Source organism: Cygnus atratus, chromosome 15 (assembly GCF_013377495.2).
Source record: "Cygnus atratus isolate AKBS03 ecotype Queensland, Australia chromosome 15, CAtr_DNAZoo_HiC_assembly, whole genome shotgun sequence".
Classification (NCBI taxonomy): Eukaryota; Metazoa; Chordata; class Aves; order Anseriformes; family Anatidae; genus Cygnus; species Cygnus atratus.
In genome coordinates, this window is record NC_066376.1 from 13,836,811 (window position 1) to 13,858,472 (window position 21,662).

The following is a 21,662-nucleotide window of genomic DNA, read 5'->3' on the forward strand; positions in this document are numbered from 1 at the left end:
TACAGAATACCAGTTTCTTCCCTTAATTCCCATTCTAGCACTGGTGAGGATCTGATTTGAATTTCTGCTGACATTTTTATCCGTTCCACTGCTTTAATCTTGCATACAGGATGATTGTGGAGTTGCATCGGAAGGTCTCCAGCCTCATTGAGTTCCTGAAGCAGAAGTGGGCTCTCCATGAAGTACGCATTGTATCCTTTTCTTGTTGCGTCTCTGTTCTGTGCTCTGTCCTGGAAGCAATTCCATTCCCATTCTAAGTTCATCGTTACATCAGAAATGTGAGTCTACCTAACAAATTTACCAGTTCGTGCTTTAATAATAACAGAGGTCAGCATCTCAGCATCACTAATGTGAAGGAGTCTTTTGTGGAAAATCCTGCAGGATTTCACTTTTACCTCAGCTCTTCTCTACTGGGGTCCTCTGAAAAACTAGTTAGTAATAAATGAAGCTCCCTGCTTTTCTTTCATTACCTTAAAAAGTGGGCGCGCTCTGTTTCAGCACAGATGGGTGGCTGCATTGTAGAAGCCTGGATAATAACTGTCGATTTGCAATTTCAGCAAAGAAATTGGGGATGGATCTTTCCACTTGCTGTATGCAGTTTCAACAAATGAACATTTAAGCTTCTTCTTTAGGTAGCTGCTGCTGCCTGTTAAGTTTTTATATGCTGTCTGAGCCACAGAACTCGTTACAGAGATATCCCTACCTCTGAACTTTGGTCCAAGGAGTAGAAGCAGACGTGAGAATAGCTGTGAGATAACAGCCATTTATTTTCCTGTTGACTGGTATGCTCTATCCTGTTCTTAGTCCTCTAATTCAGGCTTCTTTTTTTTAATTTGTGAGCCTGGAAGAAGTTTCACATAGCACTTGAAGTTTGAAAGATGCCAAAATATGTAAAATGAAGGCTGATGCGCAGAAAGGGGAGACTGTTTTACTATGCAATGATTTTTTTTTTCCTATTGCAATGCCATTTGAAGCAGAGACTAGTAAATTTTCTTCTGGACTGTAGGTTTAGTTTGTGCTTGTGTTTTCAATATAGTCCTTATCAACACAGAAAGACTAATTTCTGATCAGAGCCTTTATATCTATGCTGAATAGAGAACATACCCTTGATCAGCTACTAACTTTCTTGCAAAACAGGCTGTCAAATACTCGTTATGAGGGGACAGATGGTGGTTGTAGTCTTTAACGCATCTTTTTTAGCGTAAAACACTAGAGGAACGGCAGCTTCAAGACTCCAGAGACTCAGAATCAAGAGGTAGCTTCTCAGAGGAGAAAGTGATGCTCCATCTCTTTCCAGGAGAGAATTGTACACTCACTCCACTGCCTGGGGTAGCCAGAGTGGTTCACTCCAAGGCTTTCTGCACAGTGCATTGGCAGGAAACTGGCAAATGCAAACAGAACACAAAAGACTCTCACTTACTGCCCCCTGCACAAATCCTAGGTATACAGAGTGGTCAGGGAACAGCTAGGGGACAACTAAAATACACGCGGGGAACAGAAGGTAAGAGCGTTGGAAGGGCAGAGAGCACTACAGAATCAAGCAGAACCTCTCATCCCACAGCTGAGGTTCCTGCAGGCACTGAAGATGGCTCCCCAGAGTCTGGTCTGGCAGAAGGAACAGCCTCAAATCTTGGCATCGCTAACTCTCTCAACAAACCACTTTCTGGACTTCAAGATCCAGGAGGGAACCATGAGAAGCTGAGCTCAGTGGCCTTCTGTGTGGAAGGCAGGGAGGCCTTGGCTGGTGACCAAGCAACTGTACCAGCATCGTGCAGCACAGCTTGTGCTTGCAGTAAGATCCCTGATGTTGAGGAGCTCTCTCTGCTCGATCCATTCCCACGGTACATGAAGTCCTGTCAGGACCTGATTGTCCCAGAGAAATGTTCTTGCACAGACAAACCGCATGGAAAAGACTCTGCTCCAGCAGCTGGTGATACTTCTCCTGTGGCTTTTCCAAGTGGGAGGAGCACAGAGACATCTGAGTCCTGTTCACAGCTACTGAGAGGTGGTGTGGCTTCACCCAGCAGTGGCCCAGCCAGATACGAAGCTCAGGCTAGCCACAGCCAGGGTCAGCAGCTTGATGCTTGTACCAAGGAGATAACAGATGCAGTAACGGAGGATTCTCAAGAGAAGCTGAGCTCCTCGTTTCCACCTCCACCTCAGGGACAATCTAATACAAAGTCTCTCAAGGATGACCCAAGCCGGCTCTCTCAACAAGTTAGAGAAGAAGGATGGAGTCTACGAACTTCCGAGAGCCTTACGCTGGCTGAAGTCTACCTCATGATGGGCAAACCGAACAAGTTGCAGCTGGAATATGACTGGTTGGCTGTCTTGGAGCCAGAAACCCAGGATGCTAGGGAGCAAACATCTGAATCAAGTGCTGTTCCTGCATGTACCACCTTTCACAAGCAGAGACTTCTAAACTGCCTTTTAAAACTCATCTCTACTGAAGTCAATCCCAAACCAGTAAGTAGCTCTTCTTTATGCTCCGTATGCTAAACTCTTACTTGATCTGGGGAATAATTCCTCTTGCTGTTGTTTTCATAGTAAATCAATGTAAATAAAAAATAGGAGTTTCCTATGTTTAAAAAGAAAATCAAAACAGATTGCTACAGAGTAGACTTTTCCTCAGTGTGCTGCACCTGCTTTTCTAAAATGCCTTTTAGTTTCTTGTTTGGCATGAGTCACAGTCTCAGCAGTATTACAGTGAGCTCAAAAGGTCAGACATGAACTTCGGTAGGTGCTTTCTCTTCTCTCTCATGTTAGTACTCCAAACAAAAACCATGATATGAGGTAGTTTTTATTTGCAAGTGTTTTCCTATCACTTCAGCATACTTTGTCTTAATCAAAGCAGAGTCATACACCTGAAAAAGGTTGGCATTACTTTAGATATACATCATAACATATAATCCAATAAAAAGAAGTAACCTTTTGCTTTATTTGTCAAATATCACTTTATATACTCTGTATTTCAGAAAAAGAGATATGCTTCTCGTGGCAGTGAGTGTCATGAGAGTGACACACACGTTCGAGGGAAAAGGGTGGTATTTACTGCCTAACTGAAAGTGCTGTAGACTGTTTTGAAAGTTTCATCTCTTAAATCCTCTGTTTCATCAAGTAATGATACAAACCATCATATTTTTGCCACAGGGTACTTCAACAGAGAAAGGATTGCTTGTCTTGATCCCTACAATTTTCTCAAGATAATATGTAACAAAGCCAAAATGGTCAGCTGTTCTGGGGTTCATTCTTTTAAATGAATATTACAAGCATAAAACTAACTGTAGCAAATTGCATAGCAGTCAAGCTTAGGTGATAATTTTATGCCTGTGGTTGCACATAGATTCTTTAATCTTCTGGGAGTGTGAAAAACTTTAAAAGCTATTCGTCTTTATTCAATTAGAATTAACAGCAAAATATTTTTGTCCAGGTGTATTTCCATCCAGAAGAGGTCTCTGGTTTATTAGAGTTTAGGACAATTTCTACTAAATTAAAAGCAACCCCTCTTTTGTTACTGTGACAAATCTTCATCTTTACCTCTGCCTTTTTTTTTTTTTTCCCTGGGGTGGTGCAGCACAATGTAAGAAGCTTGTTGGGTGTTAATGTGGTTGTAACGTAAATTAATGGTATTGAACCAATGGTATTTAACACTGCTAAATGCTCACTGGAGGAATTTCAGCCTTCCACCACAGCCGTACAGAGGTATTGGTTAGAGTACTATTTGACGTACTAAAACACCGTTAATGTTTCCTAAGTAGGATGAGTTTAACCGCATTTTTGTTGTAACAATACACAATATTAATTTAATGTACTCACATTTTTAGACCCCTGAGATGAGCTCTGTTGCCACATCACCTATAAAGCCTACTCAAGAGGAGCAGTCACTGACTCCTCCAGGGAAGGTGATTGCCATCAGCACCAGAAGTCCAGGCTGCACACGGAATCAGTCTGCCCTTCGCAACAACAAGACTTTTTCTCCTGGTGCTGCTTCCAGCTCCTCAGGTGAATGCTCGTAAAAATATATTTCAAGAGATCAGGCCATTAATGCCTCATACGTGATGAATGCATTCCAATAACGTAACACTGGGAGAATGAGGATTCTACTGTTATGAACTTAATTGCTTAAGAAAACTGGTACATGTTGATTTGCTTTGGGGTTGTCTAAATTCAGTATTTCTTTGAATCTTGGAAAGCAATATGTGTCAATAATACTGTTTACAATCCAGAAAATCTCTCACAACTCAGTCTTACATTCCCTCACAGACTTAGGTCCCAAGTCTGTCTAGGTACAACCTGCATTTTCATTTTTTGTCTTTTTTTTTTTTAAATAAAGATAAGTTTATTCGGCCTTCTCAGTAGAAGATAAAGAAAACAGATTGTCTTCTACAGAAGAACTGAAAGCATTGACAAACTGTTAGCTTTACAAGCTAAAAGGCACAAACCTAGCAGGAGAGAAAAAACAAGTGTTAAAAAGAGTCATACAAAGAGATTTAGAAAAGAGTGGAACAACAACTGTGATGGAACATAATCTGTAATACTTATCTATAAGATATCATTACATAACTTTAGTTCATCCCATTGCAGACTTTTAAGAAAATACCTTGCGTATGAACTAACTCCTAGTCAGGCAGGAGAGACAAATGTATTTGTTATTCTGCATTTAGTTGCTTTTTAGACCCTTTGGCATGCTGTAATTTTAACTATCCTGTGGAAAAAAACAAGCAGTGTAGAATGGCAGGTGGCAATTCTGCTTTTTAAACGGGAGGATAATAACACCTCCTGTTTATTTATTAAGTAAGTGAAGTTTGTTCTTCAAAACTCCTGTGGAATAGCGTTGTGTATAACCATCTCTGTGTTAGGATGGCCCAAGCTTGTGCTGTGTTGTTTTCCTGCCCAGGGAGGAAGCAGGCATTGCTGAGAATCATTGCCCACTTTGCCTCTTCCGCTTCTGGGTGAGTTGGATGACTGTTGCCTCCTCACTGTTATCTCCATGGCAAGCATGGGTGTAATACTGAGTGTGAAGATAGTCATTTTTGTCTGTTGTAATGAAGCCCAGTATTGTAACTAAAGCAGGCACTTCTGTGGAAGAGAGGTACACTTCTTAGTTATCTCATAATGACATATCAGCAACAGTGTTTTTCATTCTAACTGGATGCCTGCACAGCACTGAAATAATACAGTGTGGTTTTGTTTGTTTTGAAGTTAAATGTAAAAGAAGTTTTACTCAGGCCAGGTATCGTTATTTAATGTGACACATGTATTTCTAAGACACTCCGTCTTTTGAAAAGTATTTTTGGTAAACGATCCCTGCTTTTTCACTTCTCTGTCATCAGAATCATTTTACTGAGGTTGCACTTTGAATTACCACATTAAGGGTGGGGGATGGAGGAGAGGTCTAAATAAAAAATACTTATTGTAGAATGAATCTATTTTTGTATTACCTCACCCTACAAAAGGAGTGGATCAGGTAGATAAGTAGTTTACGGAGCAGAAGGACCTTCAAGCGTTTCTACAAACTGAACAGATAAGCTGGTTAACAAAGCTGATATTGGGGTTCAAAATTGTGTGCTTAGATTCTATTTCCTTTAGTAGTGTAAAGTTGCATTTAAGCCCCTTCATCCAAAGATTTCAAAGCAAGTGAATGTTTGCACCGTCCTTGTGAAGCCCGTAAATATTGCCAGTTTCCAGGTGGGAAAACTGAAGTGTTGAGAGTTCCATGATTTGTTTGAGGTCGCAAACAGTGGCAGAACCAGAATACCTAAGTCTCAGCTCTCCATCTGATCCTTCAGTTAGTAAATAGCTGTTTTCTTCTTGTTTTCACTTAATTTAAATTGCTGCTGAAATCTTCTAGGTTTGAGAAACCTCCCTAGACCTCTCTTGGTGGCTAATCCTTCAAGTTCTGGAAACACTGACGCTGATGGTGGACTCTTCGCGGTTCCTACAACTCTACCACCCAACAGCCGCCACGGGAAGCTCTTCTTGCCTAGTAAAGAAGCAGAGCTGACCTTCCGGCAGCACTTAGACACAATCAGTGTAAGTGAGATCGGTAAATGAAAAAGTAGCATACTGTGCCTGCGCTGGCTTGCAGTAGGATTAGAGGTTTTTTGTTTCATCAGAAAACATGTGCTTCCTTATGAAGCAGTGCTTCTGGTGATGCTTAAGCATAACTGTATCAGCTGAGCTTAGTCAGATTTTGATTACATGATTATGCTTTGAAGTGTCATCACCTCTTCAGACCTGAATGCCATCACACAACCTGGTGAAACTGGTTCACTCTCTAATTTGCTCCAGTAAAATATATTTGCCAGGCTTGGCAAAACTGATACCCTTCTTCTTGTGCAACTGATTTTAATACAAGCTCATTGCTCTATTTGATTGAAATACTTATTTTTATACATACAATCTCAGTAACAGCTTCATATCAGGCTACAGTAGTTAAGTAGTGAAATGGCTTTTTTGGGGGAAAAAGTTCTGTCCCCATAAAACAAGAAAAATAATACGTTCCTAGTGGAAAATGTTACTACTCTAGCAGAAGTTCTGGGATATGAATCTGAAGTGTTAACTTTTGGGTTAAGAAAATGGGGTTTTCATATTCCATGAGGCTTTTCTTTTACTGGACTGTGTGTTTGCGGAGCTTTCAGTTAAATGATATGTATGTTAGTGTTATACATCAAAATCAAGTGAGATGTATTTAACTTAAAGGTAGTTTAAAGAAAAATATTACACAGTTTGAAACAAATCAGTATATTAATTAATAGTTACAGTTTTATTGAAAACGGGTTTGAGGATATAATTTATTCTGCATCTGCCTGCTTAAGATACTTCCTAATGGATTTCCTGTTCTTCTCCAGATGCAGTCAGACTTCTTCTTGCCAAAGCCAAGGAAGTTACGGAACAGACACTTGCGGAAGCCGTTAGTAGTACAGGTCAGAATAATTTGGAAGTGCAAAATGCCTGTTTTGTTCCTGAACAGATAACAGTAAGGTTAAAATGATTTGAGCTAAACTGAAACAGAAACCTGAACTTCCCTCATACATGCATTGGAAAAGTAAAGCTAAGTATCTGAAGGAAACAGCTTTTAAGTCTATGTTGTAATGAGCCATACTATATCCTCTGTATGAGGAATATCAACAGTAATAGTCTAGTGTGTGAGGTAGTTTGGGAAAGAATAAAAAAGAGCCTTATCTGAAAGCAGGTACTGCTGTTTGGGCCTGCTGGCACAAGCTGCATGTTCATGTTCCTGATCTGTCATTGTTAGAGCTGTCAGTGCCACTGCAACAAAATCTCCCTTTAGATGTTTTTTCCACCTTTCTACTCAGTAATGACTGTGAAACTGGGATGGGTATAAATACTGCAGTGAAATAAAACAAAATCTTCTTGAAAGAGCGCTGATTTACAGGGGAAAAAATGTAATTTTCAAAGAGATCTATGGGAGAATTAGCCTATTGTCATGGATCTTAAGAGTTTGGCAAGCATTAAGCCCACTTAGTCTGCTTTTATAATCCTAGCAAAAAGATTTTTGGCACTGTGAAACCACAGACTTGTTCTAGGGACTTGTGGCAGGTGGAGAACATAGTTTAGAAAGAGAATAATGGAAACCTGTTTGGCAAAGAGGAAGTTACCAAGCGTCAATATACACTTTGGTCTCTTCTGCTCTGTATAAGAGTAGGAGACCTAGAAATTACATAGAGGTTATTTCTGGTAGTGAAAGACTCTGGTCTGTGCAATTCCATTTGTTTTTAAGCCTCAGGAATACATACAACTGCCTATTTAACTCATTCTTGTTTAACTCTGATCAGCAGATGAGTTTGTACATAGTCTAGTCCTTAAGATCACTTCTATAATTTCTTGAGAGATTATTACTGAGAGAAAATTGTTGCAAGAATAATCAGAAAGGAATTCAGTTTTAATTCACATTTGTCTGAGAATTATCCATGTGGAAATTCTCTTTTATGGTAGTTTACAGAGGAAACATGATTCCTAGATTCCTATCTCTAGCTTCGTTTTCAAGGTTGCACAGACTTTACTGCCATGTCTGTTGGATGATAGTCACCCCGTATAAATACTCTGCTCCTTATTCTGGAAGGTATCATGAACTTTTATGCCTTAGAAGATCAGCTTTACCCTCTGGTCTCTGCTTGAATATGTTTTGATTTATTGTTTTTTCTGTCACATAGAGAACTCTGCTCCCCAGGCCATCTGGAAATCCATCCCAACATGTCTGTTCCTTTTCTATCCTGTCCAACTCTTCTATTACAGGTGAGTTCCACATATCTTCTGTTACTTTCATGCTGTCATGAGGTGGACTTGAAAGTGTCTCTTTATGCTGCATAAAGGAATAACTTATATAATAAGAGGAAAATATCCTTTCAAAACCACAAAGTCATTTATCAAATGATTGAGTCACTTCCTACAAGATGACAGAATTGTTGTCCTGGATCACTGTTAAGCAAGTCATGGTTACAATAGAATTATTTTTCTTCCATGTCCCATCACTGAAAATGGGGAAGAGTGAGGAGGTCTGTACAAGGAGACAGTTTGGAATAAATTACTAAGATAAGAATTTTTTTTTCTACAGGATGTAATAATTTGTTTAGATTTTGTAATAAACCTTTCCTAGTACTTGGGATACTGTTTAAATTTCATACAGTATAAGCAATATACTGCCCATTTGTCCTTTCCTGCTGTTACACTACTCTTGAGAACAATGTCTCAAGATAATGTCTCATCTCGGCTTGAATCTCTCAAAATCAACACTAGAGCTTAAAAGTTATCCTCATTTAAAATAACGAAAGCAGCTTCAACTAACGCAGTTTACTGTTGCGTTTTTGTGATAAGGCACTGGTTAACTTGCATTACTATTTAAGTCTTGTTTAATTGTCTCCACTATTTGCGTTCATGGAAGTTCAACGCTGCTTGGAATGTGTTTACTTTGCTTCCACTGAACTGTGTTGTGCTCTGCTTTAAAGATGGTAGATTTCATTTGCTTGAGAGGTATTTAATTCTTCACCACAGGGAGAGGTTCATTTCGGCCAATCCAGTCCTCACTGACAAAAGCTGCTGTTTCTCGTCCTATTGTGCCCAAAGTTCTTCCAACACAGGCTACCAACCACCTGTCTAGTAAGTCATTCCTTAAAAAGAATGAAAGTTAGTCTTTCATGATATGTGTGATGTTACATTGTTCATTTCTTTTTCCTGTGTAAAAACTGTTAGTGCCTTTTAAAGTTAAAGAAAATGGTCGTGTTAGTGATATCGTACTTGCTGGCTTTGCGGCTGGAGAAAGGATGAAGTCAGTTGTGGGACAGTCCATACTGGGTTCCTTTGCTGTGTCTGAGCTGCTTGCTAAGAAAGGATTTAGAATTTGTAACTGAAGCTGAGGACTTGTGTGATTTTCGTTGTTGTTGTTTGTTCTGTTTTTGTTCTGTAAGGCCACTTTCAAACATGTCAAGACCCCTTTTCAAAGAAGGTTATAAACAGCATATCTACTAACATGGGATTATGAATTCTACAAGAAAATAAATTGCCAGAGCACCCCAAGCAAATACTGTCTTGCAACAAAAAAGGGGGTCCCATAATTAGAATGATTGGTGAGGTGAAAGCAATCACTGCCTCGGTGGCTTACAGCAGGCTTAGAGAATTCTGTGTGATGAGAAGACATCTGCCTAGAGAAGCTGTGGATGCCCCATCCAGGGAAGTGTTTAAGGGCAGGTTGGATGGGGCTTTGAGCAACCTGATCTAATGGCAGGTGTCCCTGCCCATGGCAGGAGGACTGGAACTAGATGATCTTTGAGGTCCCTTCCAACCCAAACCATTCTATGATTCAGGTATCTTGAGTTTTAAAAAAGTTTAAAATCTTGAGGGAAAAAAAAACTTTTAAAAAGTTTTAAATCTTGAGATTTTAAAAGATCTGCATGATGTTGACCCTGCAACAACCTAAGGTTATATATTGAGGCTAAACTGCTGATAAAGGCAAGATAAACAAACAAACAAACAAAAAAACTGTTTTTAAAGTTCCTGTGTTAAACCATAGGACATTTCTAGAAATTTCATAACCAACAACTTAAATATTTTAATGACAAAAAAAAAATGTTACAAATAGAGGGAAGGGGGAGAACTGGGATGTTTCTCTAAACTGTTTTGATGTAGCTGATTGGAGCAGGGCAGAAGAATTATAAATGTTCAGCTGAAAGAAAAGTTACACTTCATGAGGAAGAACAATTAATATAGCTGATTGTATAATAACCGTGTTTGCTTCTTGCATGTATTAAGTTTTGACTTGCTGGCCAATTTGTTAAAAAAAAAAATATTTTTTAGAAGAGTCACAACAAAGTAATTGTGTGAATAAAAGACCTGTAATGTGTTTTTTGCTTGTTTGTTTCACAAAAGGTGCCATCGACTTGGCAGCTAAAAGTGCTGGTATTATCCCTGGTAGCCCCGTGCCTGTCCTGGATGCAGATGGTTTGCCAGGTGTATCTCCGTTGTCGCCAGACAGAGTGACCACGGTAGTAACAGGGCAGGAGTCAACAGCAGCGCATCAGAATGGAGGCTCCATCACCACTGTGGAGGTCAGAGTCTCCTGAGCATGCTTTTGGAAGGAGCTAAATGTCTTGTTCTTCCATTGTGTGGAAAGCTGTATTAGTAATGATTCTCCATGAGCCTTCTCCTGGGGCTTGCTGTTAGACACATGTATTTAGGAGTTTAAGGGATCAAATCATCACTGCATTGAGCAGATTTCTATCCCATAGAATACCTTTCAACTGTTAGACTGTTGAAGTTGGCCATTCAGAGATCTGGGCTTAAAAAGAAACAGTGGTATTTCAAGAGACAGTGACTCAGAAGGGAATTTGGGGGCAAAACATGGACTTCTGGGGATGCATTTGGAATGGAAACTGACATCCCATTGCTAGCCTCCTTTACTGAGATCCTGTTACACCTTAGTCTTTGTCATTTTCTCAGGCAGTTGATGGACTGTTTTGAAAGGTGGGGTATATAGAAAGAGCATGCATAAACGGTGATATGCACCTGTCTCTTAGCTCCCCAACTATATTTTCACCATCTTCTATAAAAGTTTCACTCACATGATTCCTGTTGTTGTTTCTAGAGCTCAGGCCCTGGGTGTCGTGTTCCGTTTATAAGCTTACCAACACGGCATGAGCAGGAGGCAGTTGCAGATGGTTTCCAGGTAGAGTATGTGTTGAAAGAACAGCTGTATCAAATAGGTAATGTTTTAAAACACCACTGGTATTACTAGTTAGATACCATTGTTCCCCAGTAGTTGTATACCATCATTATTGTTTTGTAGGAATGGAAGTTTACCATCGGAGTAAATTTAAAGAAAGAATGTCAGGAAAGCTGTTTAAATTTATTTGGGGGACATTCTCTGAAAAAGCAAAGCAAATCTGACAAGCTCTGACTTGGGCACGCGTCTGACTCATGTTCAATTTGACATCTACCAGGACACCCATGTCCTTTTCTGCAAAGCTGCTTTCCAGCTGCTGGGACCCTGGAATAAGTTGGTGTGTGGAAGTGTTCTTTCCCACGTGCAGGACTTGTGTCACTTTCCACAAAACAGCAATAATGGTATACGATTACTGGGGAACAAGGGCATCTAACTAGTAGTGACAATCACATTTTCAAAACATTACTCACTTTGTACTACATCAGAAAAAAAATCACAAACAGTTCTATTAAGGGGTAGCAGAATCTAGACTCCTTACAAAAGCCCGTTGATTTTTGGGAAGTCCGGCTATAAGGAGAAATGAGTTAGTCTTTTAAAATATGTGTACTCTAAGCTACAGGTTTTTTGCCTATACAAAGGCAAATATAATAATTCTTAAGAACTATCTTGTAGTTTCTTCAAAATCATGTTCATTTTATTATTATGTATGGATGCTTATTTCTGTTATGTAAACTATATTAAATTCCTTTGGAGTGTTATGGACCCATCCTTTTTTCAGATGATTTGGCAGGATATGGGCTGAGGAGTATTGGTTCATGCTTAGACATTTTTTATAAGAAGAATATGAATCACACTTAGAAGTGGGTATCCGAAGTATGGGATCAACTGCTCTTCTGTAACTGAGAAGAATACTTTGAAGTATTTTTGGATCCGTGAATTAAAAAAAAAAAAAAAAGAATATATTCTTTTGGATTATTAGTCTTTTTTAAAGTCTGATATTAATCTGATGCTTAGGAGTTAAGGTGGTGTTTTTCAGACGTATCCAAGTTCTTCATAAGTTCATGAACAATTACTTCTGTTTCTTGTAACAGGGCACATCAGTTCTTTCTCTCTCAGAACTGTCCAAGACTCCCCTCCAAAATGGCCTTTCCACTCCTCCACTTCCCTCATCAGAGGCTTCCAGTACCCGGCTCTCTCCTCCCAATGTTTCTGCTCTCTTGGATATATCTCTGCCTGGACCACCTGAAGATGTGCTTTCTCAAGGAGAACCTGCCACTCAAATCAGTGATTCTATCATTGAAATAGCTATCAGCTCTGGGCAATACAGTAAGTCTGAGTCTTCCTGCTAACTTAAAAGAAAATCCTTGTCATCGTGCATGTCAGCAGAAAATTTGGGGAAGCGGTTTTTGTTTTTTTTTAAATGTATCTGTTGGAAGTATGACTGTGGCTGGCCTGTCTTTTCTAATGTATTTAGTTTTTTTGTTTTTTGAACATAAGTTGATGCAGTGTCCTGTAACTTAACCTCATTGACTGAACCAGTGATTCCTGATGTTGGCTTACAGGTGAAGGTGTTTCTCTCTCTCCTGCAAAGCTGAATGGCAGTGACAGCTCCAAAAGTCTTCCGTCCCCATCCAGTAGTCCTCAACAGAACTGGATTGCCTCTCCCAGCCATGATCCCCAGTGGTACCCCAATGACTCCACAGACTCGTCTCTCAGCAGCTTGTTTTGTAAGTGCTGGTACATAGGGAAACGAAAAAGAAGCATAATTAGAACTGATTCCTTTGGAAAATAGTAAAGTTAGTAGGACATTTGTGGACTTTTTCCTTTACTACTTTTTAGTATGGCATTGCCTTTGAATGCATTTTCTTTCTCTTCATAAATCTGTTCCTGAAAAGATCCTGTTGCTAAACTAAGGCAAGAGCCCTTACCCTGCGGTAAATAATTCTTTGGTGGTACTTTGTACTCTGCTGGGAGCCTGACTCATCGTTTAGGTTGAGATATTTTGGCTGTTCTGCCAAAATGAAAAGATGCCCTTGGCTCTGCTGTTGGAAATTTGCTGTGTTTGGTGAGCCTAATCTCAGAGATGAGATCATTGGGTTTATTTGTTTGTGGGTTGGTGTTTTGTTTTGTTTTGTTGTGCATGTTTTTTTTGTTTGTTTCTTTGGTTTTTGAGTTAACACTTAAGGAGGCCAGTGTAATGAGTCTGTACTCTTAGCAATCTGCTGATGGTGTTCATACTGGCAACGTGTAAATTTTAAGAGAGAGAAGAAATGGATAGTCGTCCTTCATTTGCAGTTTCCTTGTCCTTCTATTTGTCCTCCCAGTTGCAAACTTTCAGTGCAGTGACTTACTGATGTGCCTGTTCTTTATAGCAAGTTTCATCTCCCCTGAAAAGGGACGAAAGATGTTGCCAACTCCTGTTGGGACTGCCAGTGGCACCTCCTTACTGGGACCTAGCCTTCTGGATGGAAACTCCCGGGACTCTTTTGTATCACGATCTCTGGCAGACGTAGCAGAGGTACGTCATCAAATTACATTCGGATGGTTTTGCTTCCTTTTTTAGTGCAGTGTTACTGCGTATTGTCCATCATACCTTCCCAAGATACTTATGGCAAAGATCCTTTGACATCTGCACTGTAGCTTAACAAAGTTCCAGTCTTAACTGAAAGGTGCAAAATGATCTGAGGGTATTCTGCACCAGGGCTGGTGCATGAAACTGTTGAGAGCACCTTTGACCCAGGCTCTTTTTGCTGGAGGAGGTTGTATTTGCCTTGTTGGACATATTTTTGTTTTGACAGAGAGAGTTTTTATCTTTCTGCGTTGTGTGTTCTACTTTGTTCAGCAAGCTGAATGTGAGTCAGGATGTGCTGTGGCAGCAAAGACCGGCAATGTTTTGGGCTGTCTTAGCATAAGTATAGCTGGTAGGTTGAAGAAAAACGATCATCCGACTCTACCGAATGGCTGTGAGACCATATCTAGAATATTGTGAACCGGTTTTGGGCCCCTGATACAGGAAAAGACGTAGATAAACTGGACCAAGATAAGTGGAGGGCCATCAGGATCATGAGTGGGCTGAAGCCTCTGTCTGTGAGGAGCGGCTGATGGTACTCGGCTGGTGCAACCTGGAGAAGGCTTCAGGGTGGGGGGGACTCAATAGTCCCCCCCACTTCCTGTGCTTGTGGGGAAGTCATCAAGAAAATGTAGTCGGGCCCTTCACAGGATGGACAGTGGGAGGAACAGGCAAAAACTGAATTGAGAGGTTCTGACTACAGAGCCTGGAAAGGAAAGGAAAACTTTTTCACCCTGAGGAGGAACGGGCGGGGCGGGGAAACAGGTTGCCCAGAGAGGTTGTGCAGTCTCCATCTCAAGAACTTCTCAAGACTAGTGGAGGTAAAGCCCGAGTAAGCTGGTCTGTCTTCTTGGTATAAATTCAAACATTCTGCTAACTTGTGAGAATCTGTTGAGTAGCACGCACACGTTTGCGAGTGTGTGTTCATTCAGGGCATGTATGATAATCTGTCTGTGTGGGTTTGAAGTGACACTGCAGCCCCTGATCTAACAAACTGCCCTCAGAGAAGAATGGGTTAAGCTGTAATTTTAAGCACACCAGAGCAGCTGTAGTGTTTTGTTGCTGTTGTGGCAGATGCAGGTTTGCGTTGGATGTATTTAGAGTATCCTTATAAAATAGCTGTAATGATGGGAGAAATTTGAAAGGGATTTTATTAAGTGTCCTGCAGAGTCAAGCTTTATTTACAAATGCAGGTGTTGCACAGAATGCAATATCTATAAAGTTTTTGCATAACACCTCTACTAGTGTACCTTAATGCTGAATTAAGGATGTTCAGGTAAGGTCCATTTGAATTTTTTTTTATTTATGTATTTTTTTGAGGGGCTTCCATTTAGCCACAGATAAGAGCTATTCTCTTACTCAGATCAAGTGAGATAAAGAGCATCTTTCATATGAGGAGGCTGGGAATGAAGGACGAGAGGTGGCGGGCAAAAATTGAAACACATGAAATTCTGTAGGAACTTTTTTATTGTGTGGGTGGTTAAACACTGGAACAGGTTGCCCAGAGAGGTTGTGGAGTCTCCATCTGTGGAGATATCCAGAAACCAACTGGACAACAAGGCAACCTTTCCTGTTGACCTTGATGAGCAGGAGGGTTGGACAAGGTGATCACAAGATCCCCCTTACAACTTAAACAATTTTGTGATTCTGTGAAATTTCCGCTGACGTGTAGCTCTTCTTTTCTGTCATCTCTCTTCTAGGTGGTGGATTCCCAGTTGGCTTGCATGATGAATGAGAACAGCATAGATTACATATCTCGTTTTAATGACCTTGCCCAGGAACTATCGATACCTGAGCCAACCCGCAGGGAAATTCTGTTCGACGGAGGAGGTGGTGGTCCCCCTATTGGGGATCTCTCACAGTGAGTGGTTGATACCAGCAGGCTGGTGTGGACTGTTTAGCTTAAGATGGAGCTTGCAGTGCTGGTTCATGGCAAGGGCCGATTGCAGAGAAGCAGCTGAGGCTCAGCTGTCCCTGTCTTGTGCACTTCTTTCTAAAAGAGAAGCGTTGTCTTCAAGGTCTGAAGAAGTACTTGCAGGTCCTGGAATGTGCAATATACTGGGAACAACAAAACATGGAGTATTATTATAGGAAATGGTGTGTCCCCTGCATCAGTGATGTAAGATGGCAGGCTTACAAGACAGTCCTGGACTTGTACTTTGGAATGGCCTAGGCAAGAAGCTCAAGCAGGTATTGCCAGAAGCTCCCCTACATGAGTTGTTTTTTGCATAGTACTCGAAATGCCATGATTTGGAATCCACATTGAAGTTGTGGAGGATGAAGGGTGCGGGTAGGTATGGAAACTGTTTTGCATCTTGACATGACCTAGTTGGCGCTCTTTTTATGAATCAAACTGAAGTTTGTTGCACTCTCTTCAAAGACGCTGCAGCTCTGTGATGCTTCATTTCTATAGACCATTCTGTTTCTTTGGCTATGGTTTGTTTGGCCGTTCCAGCAGGGGCATATACCTGCTTTTTTGTTTTGTAGGAGAGCTCTGATTCACCCTACTCCCAGATCGTGTGGATCCATAGGGAGTTTCCTCTATTTTTCAACCCCATCAAATGTCGCAATCATCCTTCTGACTGCACTCATAGTCTCCACCTTTGAGATTCTTCACCACATTGCACAGTTCATTCCATGAGCGGGAGAGTGCTTTCCTGCTTTCCCTGAAGAATGGTTGCTTTTCAAGTCAGGAGAAACCGCAAAACAACTTATTGGAATCACTATGAAAGCTTTATCATTATTAGTCTCGGCTGTGCTGGAAACCTGTATATATTGCCATCTTTCTAAAAAAAAAAAATCTGAGAATTTTCCCAGGAGAGGAAATAGGAAAAAATATTGTAATCTCTAGATACAAATAATATTTTAATGCTAAAGTTGTTGAAATCTGTCTTGTGTCATGAAGAAGAGGGGTGTCAAGACCTTGTTTAATCCCTTGGTCCTTCCTTGTTTCCTCCTTGTTCTTTGAATTCCAGGTGCTCTGTAGTACCTCAGGGCATCATTTTTCACTATAGTCACTCCCAGGCACTAATGGGTCTGGATCCGCCCTCTGCTAAATCCCTATGCATTTAATGGTAGTGTTTTAATATCTGAAAGACACAGATCTGACTCCAGTTGTTTGAAAGGAATCTAAAATTACAGCTGGTTTTCCTTCAGTTCTGCCTTTATGACTCAGGAGACTTTTCCTATTTCCTTTCCTACCGGTCATGAGAGAGAATACCTTTACTGTGCCCCTTTTTTAAGCACTTGTCTGCTTCTCCAGTGAGAGGATGTCCCTTGGCTATTTTAAGTTGCTCTGAACTTATCCAAGGGCACAGCCGTGTATAAACCTCAACTTTATATTATTAATAAATAAATAAAACTCCATCTCTATTATCAGGGGTTCATTTTCCCAACTTGCACTATACTTGGTGGATGGAATTCTGCCTGCCTTTAGATGCTTTTACAAGGCATTTGACTGGGAGTTTCTGCTTGTAACCTTGCTCATGATGCACTGATTGGATTTGCTGTTTTCCCAGTCACTTTACCCTGCCTAGGTAGATTTTGTTTTACTGCTACATGGTTTGCCTTATCCTCTTTGTCATTTAAAGAAAATGTCACAAGTTTTCTGATGCACCTTTTGTGTGGCCCAGAGCAACTTCACTGATGTCAATCAAAAAGTACTGAGATTTGTATGACATTCCAGGACCCCACATATAAGGTTGCTACATTCTCTCATATAGGAACCATAGACCTATGTAAAAACAGCATTAGCGTGAACAGTTGTTCCCAACAGGGAGTCAAGATTTTATTACTAGCAAGAAGACAGTCACGACTAGAAAAACAAAGAGTTTTGTACCTGTGTGCTAACTTTTTATTCTGTCCACCTGTCACATGGGATGTTAAGTCCTTTGGTCATTATTTCTCTTTCATTATCCTTACAGAGTGTTGTTTGGTGATGCAATTATCAGGAAATCATGTTAACCTGGAATATAAAAAGTTGAATGATGTCTGAAGAATGAATGCTGAGGAGTATGTGATTCTGAGCATTCACCCTTGGTGTGGAGAGGATGTCCATTAATCTCGAGAGTCACTCACCCTAAAACTGCTAAGTTTTACTTAATGTTTTGATTCAGTCTTTCCCAGAGTGTCTCCTATCGTTTTTGGCTTATTACGTTAGTAATGCTGGTTATCCTATATGCTGAACCTCCAAATCCTTCAGACTTGCAGGACAAAAGTAGAGGATTCCTCATGTAGCCGTGGCTATGGATTACAGGACATGCAGGAGGACATGTGATGGACGTGTGATGTGTTCTAGTGTGAAGTACTGTATTAAAAACAAAAAAATCTGAACTCATTCTTAAACTTCAAAATACTGAAAGACCAGCTTGATGGTCTCTCATGTATTTAGGTAGCTTGACAGATATTTCGTCTTCTCTAACCATGACTGCAATTAAGTGGATGCCACACTGATTTTGACTTTTAGATTGTCTAGAATAAGTTCCAGTGTTGCTGCGCCATATGGCAGAGTATTTCATCAAGGTCTGTGAAGAGTTTCTGCCATCTGATACAGGGAGCTGCCAGGTTGCCCCTTCTCAGCCCATTCAGTGGCCAGAGGGGAATAATAATGCAGAATGAATGGCAGCATAGTGGCTGTTCTTATTGATGCCACGAGATCAAAAAATTTTAATACGCTGAACCATTGCAAGTAGACTTGGGACCACCAAGTAATAACAAAGTGGAAATGACAGAAGTCAGTTCAGCATCAACACTGCGATTAGAAATGTATTTAGCATTAGCCTCTTAAAAGTTCTGATTATGAAACAGTTTGACATCTTTTCTTGCACCAAATTCTCTTAGCGTGGTCCTGTCTTTTGAGACTTGAAGCTCCTAAATAGTCCTGCCTTCCATATTTGGTTTCTGATTTCAGAAGTGTAATGTTCTGCGAACTGCATTTTCAGGACAAGGAGGTTTTATCAGGGAAAAACTTGAAAATAACTTAGATCGTGATAACTTTGAATTGATGCAGAATTTGTTGCCCTTACTATATGAAAACTCACTTAAACACGCATCTAACTCCACCAGTACTAGATTCTATGTGGATGTGCTTTACATACTTACTGTTAATTTGTGCCTAGGACTGCTAAGGGAAAAATGGGTGGGTGGATGTGTGTACGTACATACGTTTGTGCATGCATATACACACACACATATTGGGAAAACGCAAAATTTGTTTCAAGTTTATTTCTTTTCAGCTTTCCCAGCAGAAGTAAGAGCATTCATGTTTGTAACAATGTCAGCTTATCCTAAGCAAACATTCAAGCAAGCTACACTGAAATTTGGGCAGGTTTTTTTTTTTTTTAAAGTTAAATGTAACTTTGGTAGCTTAGTAGCTGCCTGAGACACTGTAAGGCAGTTGGAGAGGACAAGTGGACACTAAGAACCTCCAGTTCTAGTATTAATTGCTCTAAGGCTTTAGTTTCTACTGGTTTTATTTGTAAACTTCTGATAGGCTTGCCCCATGTTGGTTTAGCAGCTGTATGTACAATAAGGAAGTTCGGAGTAGTTCAGCAAGGTGAGTGGCAGTAAATTCAGTATTTGTCGTCATAATAGTCTGGGTGAAAAGCAGTACTACATCCTAAGAATTAGATCTACCTGTGTGCGCATTAATAGTGGGTTTTCTTCTGGGGGTTGCATCCTGATTAGCCACACAATTCATTTTATCCTTTATCACTAAATCTATTAAGCATAGGAATGATAATTGTTTTTAATATGGCATTGCTAAGCCTTTCCTTGACACCCTTCTTTATGTTTCTAAATTGAATTAAATAGCTTGGATCAAATCTACACTTATAAAAACATCTAATTTACTGACTCCACAGATCCCAGAGTGGAAATTAAGTTGCATTTTGTTTTTTACACTCAGACTTTGGATGAACTTATGAGAAAAGTACTGCACTTTGTTGTTGTTGGTTGTGTTTTTTGTTTTGTTTTTTTGTTTTTAAGAAAAAAAACCTTTTCAAACCTTTGAATCTCTTAATTTCACAGCAATTTGTAAATGTTAACTAAGTGAAACCTTGGCAAGCACTACGGCAATAAGTTATCATTAATTATTGAAACATGATAACTGCTTTAGAGCTTATGGTTCTGGCAGCAAAATTTAATGCTGTTTCTTTTAATAATAGTTAAGCCATATCATCTAAGGTTTCTGGCTTGTTTGAGATGTGAATTTGTTTTATAGATTATAAATATACCTATATAGTGTATGTATAAAGCAGAATGCCTGTCCTTACTGATTATTTTTTGTACCATATTGTAAATTATATTATTTATTCTTTACCAATTTTGGAAAAAGGTGTTTTGGTTATTTAATATAATATACAAAAGCTGTTAAACTTCCTCTGTTTAAATTTCCAATTCAACTTGTAAAGCTGTTTTTATTCTTGTGCATAAATACATACTAATACTTGGTCTAACTCATGTCCAGTGTGTTATTTGGAGTTTATATCCTATCAGATTTTCCATTTAACTTTCATGTACGTAGTAATGACCCTATTAGAATCCTGGGGATGAAAGTGTGTCCATAATGCTAAGCTTTTCGGGGTGAAATTCTGGCTCCAGTGCGCTCAATGCCATAATTTCCATCATCTCCCATCCCAGAATTGTCATGATTTTCACCATGGTGAGAGAATGTTTTGATTTTTGGGTTGTGTAGTTCTTTTTTATGCCTTCCAGCTTCCATTCCCCGTAGTGTCCCCTAATTGTGAACATAATAAATGAGTCAAAGCAGAGGGCTCTCTATCCTGAATCTCCTATCTTTGACAGTGGTCACCAATGACAAGGGTAAAAAAAAAGGCAAAAGGGTATGCATATCATCTTGATTTTCCCCTTCCCACACAGACACACACCTTGGCACGTCCTCCTAACTGCGGATAAGCAGGAGCTTAGATGTAAAGCTTCTATTGTGCCATTGTGTTTGCATAATCTCTAGGGCAAAAAGTTTCCACCCTAAGGCCAAGCAGGCAGGGGAACAGGTTGCCCAGAGAGGTTGTATGTGCAGTGTCTGTCTTCAGAGCTCTTCAAGACAATTGAATAAAGCCCTGAGGAAACTGGCCTGATCGCGGAGCTCACTGAGCCTGCTTGGAGAAGATGGTTGGATTAGAGACCTCCTACAGTTCCTTTCAACCTGAATTAGGTTACTAATTTATCTGATTCTTTTTTGTGTGCGTTTCAGCTTTTGGTCTGCAACATCCAATGGCAGCCTTAGTTAATTATGCATTGAGAAAGCTCAGCATCGCTACGCGGTCGAGGGAAGGGATTGTCCCTCTCTGCGCTGGTGCAGCCTCACCTCGAGCACTGTGTGCAGTTCGAGGCACCACAGTACAAAAAGAACGTTAAACTGTTGGAGAGTGTCCAGAGGAGGGCGACGAAGATGGTGAAGGGCCTAGAGGGGAAGACGCATGAGGAGCGGCTGAGGTCACTGGGCCTGTTCAGCCTGGAAAAGAGGAGGCTGAGGGGAGACCTCATCGCGGCCTGCAGCTTCCTCACGAGGGGGAGTGGAGGGGCAGGCACCGATCTGTTCTCTTTAGTCACCAGTGATAGGACCCGCGGGAATGGTGTCAAGCTGAGGCAGGGGAGGTTCAGGGTGGATATCAGGAAAAGGTTCTTCACTGAGAAGGTGAAGGGAACAGGCTCCCCAGGGACGCAGTCACAGCACCAAGCCTGTCGGAGTTTAAGAAGCGTTTGGACTGTGCTCTTAGTGACGTGGTCTGAATTTTTGGGCAGACCTGCGTGGTGCCAGGAGTTGGACTCCATGATCCTTATGGGTCCCTTCCAGCTCGGGATACTCCATGATCCCCGAGGGGCGGTGTGCCCGGTGGAAGGGCCCGAACGCCCCGCAGCCCGCCCCCAGCAGCGCCGGCGCCCCCCTCACGC

At 40.6% G+C, this 21,662-nt stretch overlaps 1 protein-coding gene across 4 annotated transcripts in view; it reads left to right on the plus strand.

Moving 5' to 3' along the window:
* Positions 1 to 21,084, plus strand: part of CRAMP1 (cramped chromatin regulator homolog 1) — a 45,513-nt gene extending 24,429 nt beyond the window's left edge. For 3 of the 4 annotated variants that reach the window (XM_035548720.2, XM_050713793.1, XM_050713792.1), the window contains exons 9-21: positions 110 to 191; positions 1,201 to 2,466; positions 3,825 to 4,002; positions 5,852 to 6,033; positions 6,852 to 6,926; positions 8,178 to 8,259; positions 9,016 to 9,120; positions 10,387 to 10,565; positions 11,102 to 11,182; positions 12,271 to 12,505; positions 12,742 to 12,906; positions 13,552 to 13,697; positions 15,449 to 21,084. In XM_035548720.2, coding sequence (XP_035404613.1) covers positions 110 to 191; positions 1,201 to 2,466; positions 3,825 to 4,002; positions 5,852 to 6,033; positions 6,852 to 6,926; positions 8,178 to 8,259; positions 9,016 to 9,120; positions 10,387 to 10,565; positions 11,102 to 11,182; positions 12,271 to 12,505; positions 12,742 to 12,906; positions 13,552 to 13,697; positions 15,449 to 15,613 — 2,941 coding nt within the window. In that variant the 3' untranslated portion in view covers positions 15,614 to 21,084. The remainder of the gene's footprint in view (positions 1 to 109; positions 192 to 1,200; positions 2,467 to 3,824; positions 4,003 to 5,851; positions 6,034 to 6,851; positions 6,927 to 8,177; positions 8,260 to 9,015; positions 9,121 to 10,386; positions 10,566 to 11,101; positions 11,183 to 12,270; positions 12,506 to 12,741; positions 12,907 to 13,551; positions 13,698 to 15,448) is intronic. The other variant, XM_050713794.1, reaches the window with a different exon arrangement.
* Positions 21,085 to 21,662: the final 578 nt, after the last annotated feature.